The sequence below is a fragment of the Conger conger genome, chromosome 5, assembly GCF_963514075.1.
Source record: "Conger conger chromosome 5, fConCon1.1, whole genome shotgun sequence".
NCBI lineage: Eukaryota > Metazoa > Chordata > Actinopteri > Anguilliformes > Congridae > Conger > Conger conger.
Window position 1 is genome coordinate 8,475,377 of NC_083764.1, and position 10,096 is coordinate 8,485,472.

A 10,096-nucleotide genomic window follows, 5' to 3' on the forward strand; every position below is an offset into this window, starting at 1 on the left:
CGTTAGTCGGGGGGGGGGGGGGGGTGGCGGCTAGTTGCCGGGTAATTCACCTGTTGCCACGGGGACAGAGGCCTGCTTCCTGTTCAGGGCCCTCTGGCTTCTCTGCGAGGCGCTGCCGGATGAGGGACTGGGTCCTTTTCGCGGTATTGTGCGCTGAGCGCGCGGGTGTTGAACATGCCGAGGGCCCCTGGGGCTGCTGTCCGGGGCGGTGAGGTTAGAGGGGGAGGGGGTTCCTTCTGACTGTTTGCTTTAAGGTGTCTGCCCTGATGCACGTTAGCATAACCTCTCGCTCCCATTTTGATGTGTCACTGTGGTGAAATGATTCATCTTACTTATTTTTTTTTTTTTGCTGTGTCCTGATTGGGCTAGGCTCTGTGACAGTTTGTGCTGACTCACAGGCTTGTGGTGATTCCGGTAGATTCTGTGAGTGTTCACGCTTATGGAAGGTTTTTAGTTATGCCTCTGTGAGAGTTTGGGCTAAGAGAGAGCCGGTTTTTAGTTTGGGCTAACAGAGAGGAGTTGTGTCCTGATTGGGTTAGGATTTGTGAGAGTTGTGTCCTGATTGGGTTAGGCTTTGTGAGAGTTTGAGCTAACAGTGAGGAGTTGTGTCCTGATTGGGTTAGGCTTTGTGAGAGTTTGGGCTAACAGAGAGGAGTTGTGTCCTGATTGGGTTAGGATTTGTGAGAGTTGTGTCCTGATTGGGGTCGGCTTTGTGAGAGTTTGAGCTAACAGTGAGGAGTTGTGTCCTGATTGGGGTCGGCTTTGTGAGAGTTGGGGAGTTGAGGAGTTGGGCCCAGATGAGCACTTGCTCGGTGCCAGGCCTGTTCCCTACACCTCTCCTCACATACCTGGCGTATCTGTGCTCGCTTGTGAAGTGGTCTCCAGACACCTGGGCCTTGTGCCAGACCCCCCGGCCTAGACGGGACGCCGGGCCAGGTGCCGACCAGCTATCTGCAGCTAAACGGGAGGGAGCCGCCAAAAACACAGGCCTGCTTGTGTGGACCGGAGAAACAATGAGCCTTGTGTTACTCACCCGGCCCCAGACTGCCTCTTACGCTGTGAAGATAGACTCATCCTAAGCCAGAAAAAAAAAAAGACATTTTCTGGGGTTTTATTTGTTTGTTTTGTTTTGTACTTTTTTTTTGTCACATCCGAGTTCCTCGTGTCACGGGGGGGGTTGCTGTGTCTTGAGAGAGTCGGGTGTTTGTTTGCGATTTGAGCAAGTGTAGTGTATATAAAGATTTTTAACTGTACCTCAGCGTCTGTGCGGCAGGCAGGTGCAGTCGAGGACATTAACAGTTGGCTCATTGGTGTCGAGTGCTCACGTCGGAGTGGGGGGGGGGGGGGGTTGAGAGATGGTGGAGGGGGGGGATGAATCTCCGTCAAAGTCTAAGGGTCATTAATCTTCCTGCCTGGAAGAACGCCATCCCTCTCTTTATTAGGCTGTAAAGGGTAAAACAGTTATTTTAAATATGAATAGCCGCCATTTCCCCGGGGAATATTTTCACTGTGGGGAATAATTACATTTCCCCCCGGGAGGCTGGTAGGCCCTCTCCATCTGATAACGTTGTTCTGGGGACGGCGGTAGCGTCTCTCTTTCTCTCTCTCTCTATCTCTCTCTCTGCCACGGCCAGAGACTCTTTAAACCCTGGCGCGACGGAATCACGGCATTTACATTCACTTTCGCCGGAACCTTCCCCCCGGGGAGAGGTTAAGAAACGGACGTTCGGCTCGGCGGAGGGCGGCCAAGCCGTTATGATACTTCATTGTGTTGGCTGTGTTGTGATCGGCGGAGAGGTAGCGCTTGGCTATGTCTGAGGAGCGGAGGTGATTTCGGTCATCGTTACCCGCTGCGTGTCGACGGGCTACGCTTTGCGGAGCGCCAGTCCGCCGTTCCCTCACTGCAGTTGGCCGTTCCTGTACCGTCTCAACCTCAGGCGGCGTCTGTTTGCCTAACAGGGTCACTCTCATTGCACATACTTCCGTTCTTATGTATGCAGACTGTCACACTGAAGCCTTGTTTGACGTTTTTGGATATTTAGCAGGCGCTCTTATCTAGAGAAACTCGCACACTGCAAAAACCAAAAAATACGTCCACCTCAACAAGTATTTTAGTCTTATATTGATAATATATTTTTTAAATTATGAAATCATACCTTTTTTTTTTTTTTTTTTTTTTTTTTTGCTGAGTAAGACAAAAATATTGCCAATGACACAAGACAGTTTGACTCATTTCAAGATTTTCCAGTGCTGTACACACAAAAAAAAAAAGATCTTAAGCTTAAACGCTTGTTAAGACAGACGTATATGAAATATTAATATAATTAATTGCTGTGAAATATATTGATCATTTGGCCTATATTTTCAAAATAAGTCAGCATACTGTATTTACAGTATTGCAGTGCATTCCATTCCCCACTAGGAAGAGTCTCCCGTTTAAAGAATGTAACCGCTTCGCTGCTCCGCTTCCTATTGGCTGCAGCTGGGAGTGCAGCTTTACTTGTCATATGACGGTGGGTCACATGACAGGCGGGGGGGGGGGGGGGGGGTCACTGTAGGTCTAGCAGCAGCGCAGCTCCAGAACACGAGACGTTAGCGTGTCGCGGGGGGGGGTCTCGTCACGGAGCGACAGCTGTTCCCAGGGCAGTCATAGCAACGACGGCAACGCTGCTCTCCGATCTCACATCCCTCCAGTTCGATGGGAAAATGTCCGCCGTTTGTTCGGCGCTCCTTTTTATGACGTGTGAGGCATCGCCGCGCTGCGGTTTGAGGTCACTGAAATTGATGGGATGTGTCAGAAGGCATCATCTCCGTTTCAGGGAAATGTTGCGCGGCGGCCGAGACGTGCCCTTGGGTATCGCGCGCGGCTGAGATACGTGCGGCCGCTCTGTCTCCAGAAACATCACGCCGAGAATTTATTTAGCTTGAAGAAAGCGAATAACCGTTTTGTTACCTGAGTGTTTATGTTCTGCGGGTCGCACTAAAATGGCAGACTACTGCGGTACTGACCGACACACACTCGTACAATCACACACTCACACACACACACACACACACACACACTCACACACACACACACTCACACACACACACACACACACACACTCACAAATACGCACAAAAATGAGTACTGTAGTCTGTATGTAAAGTATTTCTGCTTGTATTCACGGTGAATTATGCTGGTTTGTCTGACAGTGTGTACTGTCACCGTGCCGTGTCTGTTGAAAAGCCACGTCTGTAGATGGAGAAATGTAATTTAAGAGTACAGGATCCGGGGAGATTGAGCTTAATCCTTTGTGTCTGCACATGCTCGGTTTGAAGCGTGTGGATCCTTTGTGTCTCCCTCAAACCCAATGCCTTGTGCTTGTGCTTGGATGTATTGATGTTCAGAGGATAACTGTCCCCTCTGAACACGCTCTGTCTGCCCGCTGAACACGCTCCGTCTCCCCTCTGTGTTCTGACGGTTGTAAGTGCTGTGGTTTCTCTTTGAAGAAGCAGCGTTTCTACACGATTCAGGTTGTCCTTAATTGCATTATGTATGCGTGCATAATGCACTAGACCAAAAGCATCGCAAGCAAATGCAATGAGCGTAAGACATCGGAGACTAACGTGGCAGAGTGCACTTAAATATCCAATAAAAATGTCTGTGCAGGGATTAGGGTGTATGTTCTCTCCTTTCAGCTGTGCGTGCGTGCGTATTTGCGTGTGTGTGTGTGTGTGTGTGTGTGTGTGTGTGTGTGTGTGTGTGTGTGTGTGTGTGCATGTGCGTGCGTGCCTGTGTATGTGCAAACATTCATCTGTGTGTGTGCGTGCGTGCGTGCGCACGCGTGTGTGCCTGTTCCTCTCTGTGTGCGGCAGACTCAGACACAGGCCTTGCTCTGCAGTACAGCACGGCGCCTGACGCTGCCTAGCAACGCTCGGTTGCCCCGGAAGCGGTTTCCGTGGTTATTCTGTCATGGGCGAGTCAGTGTTCGGGGCGATTTCCCCTGTGAGAGCCCAGCCTGGCTCATACTCTCCTGGGCATCCACACCCCTGACTCCCCTCCCACACACACACACACACACACTGCATTACAGTACTCTTTTATCCCAAGTGACGTACAACAAGGTCACACCAAAGGTCATAGAGAACTAGTGAACCCACAAGTCTCATGCAGCCATGAACATATCTAGTTCACAGGTGTAAATGTAGGCCAAGTCGGTCAGTGTAGTATGTCAGACTAGAAGCAAGGCGTGATCTAGCAGCAGTAAACAAATGTAGCCCCAGACGGAGACAAATTCAGTGCTCGCTGGAGATACAAAGTACAACAAGACCGGGGGAAAAATGATTAGACGATTAGTTCATTAGTACACACACGACACATACTGGGAAGCGTCAACCCCAAATTCAGGGTCACCAGGCCCTCCTTGTTATGGGAGACCCCGTTTTAGGGCCACCTGTCCCCCCTCCAATCGCCTCTCCCCGGCCCTCAGGCTCCTGGGTGTTGTGCAGCTCTCTTTGCCGTCCTGCCGGAAACTAGGTTACCTCCCCAAGGGGGTTCCCCTCCAGCTCCCCCTACCTCCTGCTCCTCAAAAGCTGACCTCAGATCAGTTCCCAGCCCGGCGAGCGCATTAACGCTGGTCTCTGTGGTGCGCTCTCTCACTGATCTGAGATCAGTGGTGGGTGGGGGCACTCAGTGGCGTGGAATCAGTGTTCGGTTTAGATGGGGGGCGGTGGGGCATTGTTAACGGTCTGCTGCACATATCTGTTGCTGAAGGGAACTGTAATGCTGTACGGTATTTTTGGTCATTCAAAGATGGAAATATCCGCAAAAAATATCTCATTTAGTGAAACGTTGAGAAATCTGACCTGGTGTCTCTGCTGAATTTTGTGATGTCCTTTCGATCAGCAGCCAATCTAAGCCTTGGAAGCAAGGTGTGGAGACTTCAGCCAACCGATGTCTTAAATGAAGCACTTTAAAGTGCAGGAACACATCAGAAACCAGCAGACACAGCGGCCCTCCAGGACTGGTGTTTGCGATCCCTAGTTTAGAATGGCCTTTCCCCGTCAGCTTGCTGATATGTGGTGATATTGTATTATTTTATATATTATTGTGAGCTGCTATGTTTTGTGAAGGTGAGGTTAAAAACTGGAAAAATAAGCACCTTCCTTCCTCTTTGGCCAAATTGGGTAATATTTATGACCCTGGCTGGAGTGAGTTGAATATTTGAATTGATGGTAATAGTTGAATATATAATGCCATGGCTGCTCTGAGATTGTTTCATGCGAAGACTTTGTAAATATTTGAGTGACCTCAGAAATTATTTATGTTGCCTCTCAGTCTTTTTTTTAAAGAAGAAGAAGACTCTGTGGAGCCTTGTGGGTTGCAGTGTTTCTATTCCTGCATTAGCTATAGTAGTTTGTCACTCCATATCCCCTGAAAAAAAGACGTTACTTTAATAAGTAAATCAATAAAAGGATATTAAAAGCTTCTTCTTTTTGCGTTTAGCCCGTCTTGCAGGTGTGAGGTGGAAGTTACATTTTCACACCAGAAATAATTAATGTTGTCTCTATTAAAAAAAAGACTGAGCCTTGTGTTTGCAGAGTTTCTTTCTTTGTATTATTAACATTAATCTAATTTTTGTATTGCCTATAATAGTTTGTATAGCTAATATCATAAATGGGTTTATATTCCTTAAAGTGTTGCGTTAATAAAGGGATATAAATGCTTATATCAAAATGGCTTCTTTGCATTTAACCTGTCTTGCATGTGTGAACTGGAAGTCACAATTTCATACCATGAATTATTCAGCGAAAGTGAATGTGAAAAATAACTGCCGTTTTATGCCGTTGCTTGTGTGTAGCTGCTAATGTGGCTAGAGGTGGTGGGGGAACTTCAGTCCTTCTGAATAGAACACAGCTAGACCTGTCACCGTGGAGATCCTCTGTTGCCATGGACGGCTGGTGACACAACAATGCTTATTCATAATAACCCCGCCCACCCGTGTCTGTCTCAAATGAGAAGGGTTGTGCCCCTAGCAACGCTCCCTCATTGGACGAGCCTACTGTTGGCACTGGCTGATGAGTCAGTTGATAAATGTCATCGCTGGACAGTCGGTATGGATTTTGTGACAAAGAGTTTCTTAATGTCAAAATGGGTCATTAATGGGAATTGGGGAAGAGAGGAGTCGTATAAATAACAGAAAAAGGTCACGCTGGACTGCTTAGTATACCGGCCTGTGCGTGAAAACCATCGACAGCGTTTGTAAATGCGAGAGCTGTCGGCTCCACAGATCTGCAAACCTGAAGTAATTGAGTGGATTCCGATCCAATTCAATTTAAAATGGACATTACTTTTAGTATTTTATTTTTCCAGCCAGGAGTTAAGTGCTGGTTAATAACCTACCTGCAAACAGTTCCTCCGTAATTAACTTCTACACCTGTGGCACTATAGAGTTGATGAGAGCAATATGCTGGAATAGCCTCATCTTAACTAAAAATGTTGAATTTGCATCATCGTTTCTGAATGTTGGATTGAGGACACCCATGGTTTGACAGTCCGGCTGAATCCGTTTTTAAGGCGACTGTAATCGTGGTAGTGCTTTTTAATGACATGTCGTGTTGCAGGAGCAGCTTGTTAAGTATATTTTGGCAAAGTTGCCCATCCGTTGCGAAGAACAATACCTTTTAAATAAAATATGAGAGCTCAACATTTTCTCTACGGAAGGGGGTTGCGCCATTGTTGCAGCGGATTGCATGATGGCTGCTCAGGTCATTAACCAGCCTGTAAAAGCTATGAGCTGGAAGGTGTGTGTGTGTATGCGAGAGAGACAGACAGAGAGACAGAGAGACAGAGAGACAGAGAGACAGAGAGACAGAGAGAGAGACAGAGAGACAGAGAGACAGAGAGACAGAGAGACAGAGAGACAGAGAGACAGAGAGACAGAGAGACAGAGAGACAGAGAGAGAGACAGAGAGACAGAGAGACCGAGATCTAAGAAACCGCACATTTGATGCGGAATGTTTAGCACTTCTGTGCTTTGGGCTTAAGAGCCAAAATGGCTCCTAAATGCAGTTTCCAGGAGGCTGCGTGTTATTTGCATGACACGGAAGCGGCAGAATCGGGCATGCAAATAATGAGAGATAAGAGAGAATGAATGGAGGGGTGTGTAGCATGTACATTAACACATACATAATAGACTATCACCGATTGCCTTTCAGAAATACTTCTGCGATTTCAGTTCCCTTTTTGACATTATCCTGGCTGCTGCACTTTCTCACCGTCCTCTCTCCTGTGTGTGTCCCCTCTCCAGCCGAGACGTCGATGCCGGAGGACTACCTGGTGGACCCCATCGACTCCAAGCGCTACTCCGTGGACCCCAGCGACTCGGCCTTCAACACCATGAGCTCGCCCTACCCGCCCAAGCCCTACGGCTACCGCGCCTGCCAGCAGTTCCCCGGGGGCGCCACCGCCATGGGCCTGTGCCGGCAGCCATCCAGCCCCAGCACCTTCCAGGAAGGAAACAGAAGTGGTAAGGACAGGAAGCGGGAAGTGAGGCCGCAGAAGTGGTAAGGACGGGAAGCGGGAAGTGACAGGAAGCGGGAAGTGAGGCCGCAGAAGTGGTAAGGATGGGAAGCAGGAAGTGACAGGAAGCGGGAAGTGAGGCCGCAGAAGTGGTAAGGACAGGAAGCAGGAAGTGACAGGAAGCGGGAAGTGAGGCCGCAGAAGTGGTAAGGATGGGAAGCAGGAAGTGACAGGAAGCGGGAAGTGAGGCCGCAGAAGTGGTAAGGACAGGAAGCAGGAAGTGACAGGAAGCGGGAAGTGAGGCCGCAGAAGTGGTAAGGACAGGAAGCGGGAAGTGACAGGAAGCGGGAAGTGAGGCCGCAGAAGTGGTAAGGACAGGAAGCGGGAAGTGACAGGAAGCGGGAAGTGAGGCCGCAGAAGTGGTAAGGATAGGAAGCGGGAAGTGAGGCCGCAGAAGTGCTAAGTGAACACAGTCCATAGGGCTATTTTTCTGGGCTGTTTGTAATGTTTGTGACGCATGTTTTTGCATAATTATCGGATCACTTTGTTAAATGTCAACTCAAGAGAGCCATTGGGCTCTGGGGCACTCTGAGGAGCAGGTTTAGGGAACTTTTCACCAGGCCTGGGTGATGGTGCTGCACAATGGGGTCTAACCCCTCTCCCCTCTCCCCTCTCCCCTCCAGCCTACAGTCCGTCTCCGGAGTCGCAGGAGTCGAAACCGCCACCCAGCAAGGACCCGTCCACCTGGAGCGTGGAGGACGTGGTGTGGTTCGTGAAGGACGCCGACCCCCACGCCCTGGGGCCCCACGTGGAGGTGTTCAGGAAGCACGTACGTCCCCTCACTCGTTCCTCCGTTATTACTTTTACATGCGAAAGCACCTCATGCACCTGGCTTGTAACTCACTAACTCACTAACTCACTAACTCACTTAACTCACTTAACTCACTAACGGACTAACTCACTCACGCACTAACTCACTCACTAACTCACTCAAACTCTCAGCAGGCTAAAGATTCTCCACAAGGGGGTGCTATTGTGTCAGTGACACAATGGGCCGGTTTCACAGACACTGATTAAGCCTAGTCATGACTTTACATTATAGGCATTTATCCAGAGCGACGTGCATACCCATAACCAGGGACAAGTGCACTGAAAGTCCCTAGAGGGGCGTGCAGATTCAATTAATAGGAATACCAATGATTTGGGCCTAATCTGATGACCCATGATTATATCGATAAAGCCGTTTTTAGAAATGAAACGCTGGGAATCAATCCTGGATTACATTTCTGTAGGACTAACCTTCAGCTAGTAGTGTCCAACTCTCCTGTTACTGATCCTGCGGGCTTTTTAGAAATAGTACAAAGAAGTGCAACAGGGGGGAAAAGTTGGAAATTACTGTCTCTACAATGCAAAGTGGCAAGCTGTTCTGTACATTGACAACCCAGCACTTCAGAAAAGACTTCCTGAAATCCACAAGGAGAAATCCTTGTGGATTTCAGGAAGTCTTTTCTGAAGTGCTGGGTTGTCAATGTACAGAACAGCTTGCCACTTTGCATTGTAGAGACAGAGACTCTTAGGGCCTTCCAGACTGACATCTTCAAGGTTTGGCTCTATGCCAGATAGTTTGTTGCGAATTTCTCTGTCTATAGGGGCAGCCTGTAGCGTAGTGGTTAAGGGTAAATGACTGGGACACCGAGGTCGGTGGTTCTAATCCCGGTGTAGCCACAATAAGATCCGCACAGCCGTAGGGCCCTTGAGCGAGGCCCTTAACCCTGCATTACTCCAGGGGAGGATTGTCTCCTGCTTAGTCTAATCAACTGTACGTCGCTCTGGATAAGAGCGTCTGCCAAATGCCAATAATGTAAATATGGGCTGAATTGCCCTCCTGGTGTTATGTAGTCTTATATTCCCACATTTCAACGGTTTCTTCCTTTGTTTGTGTGTGCGCAGGAGATCGACGGGTACGCGTTGCTGCTTCTGAAGAGCGACATGATCATGAAGTATCTGGGACTGAAGTTGGGCCCGGCCCTGAAGCTGTGCTACCACATCGACAAACTAAAACAGGCCAAGTTCTGAGGGCCCGGCCAACACGTCCATTTTTCCACTTAATAGCGTTGTAATGATGGGGGGATGGGGCGGGGTGGGGGGGTGGGGGTGCAAAGTTAATAGTATTTATGTTTTTGTCCGGGGGTGGGGGGGAGGGAGGGGGGTTTGTGTTGCCTTTTATTCACTGGATGAAGTTCAGTTTTAAGTTGGAGGGGCAGCTACCCAGTGCTGAAGTGGTTGAAAGGTTCTGTTCTGGGGGACGGAGCTGCATGCGGACAGGCCCCGCTGTCTCCGCGTGTTTGAGTTTTGTACTGTGCGTGAGAAAAAACAAAAAAAGAAAAATACAAAAAAACACTGGTGCTACTTCCCAAGATCCAGTCGAAACAACCCTGAGTTATTCAAAGTACGCCTGTGCCCCTTACGGTCAAATTTGCCATATTAATGTACCGTTGGCTTTATTAAAGAGGGAGTTCGATGTGTCACTCTCCGGAGCTTGCCGTTTAATTTAGCCCCGGCTGCCATATCGACTGCTGGTATTTGCCAGCC

The 10,096-nt window shown here is 48.9% G+C and overlaps 1 protein-coding gene across 10 annotated transcripts in view; it reads left to right on the plus strand.

Moving 5' to 3' along the window:
- Positions 1-9,625, plus strand: part of scml4 (Scm polycomb group protein like 4) — a 50,804-nt gene extending 41,179 nt beyond the window's left edge. For all 10 annotated transcript variants that reach the window (XM_061243311.1, XM_061243309.1, XM_061243313.1 and 7 more), the window contains 3 exons: positions 7,293-7,511; positions 8,188-8,333; positions 9,455-9,625. In XM_061243311.1, coding sequence (XP_061099295.1) covers positions 7,293-7,511; positions 8,188-8,333; positions 9,455-9,580 — 491 coding nt within the window. In that variant the 3' untranslated portion in view covers positions 9,581-9,625. The remainder of the gene's footprint in view (positions 1-7,292; positions 7,512-8,187; positions 8,334-9,454) is intronic.
- Positions 9,626-10,096: the final 471 nt, after the last annotated feature.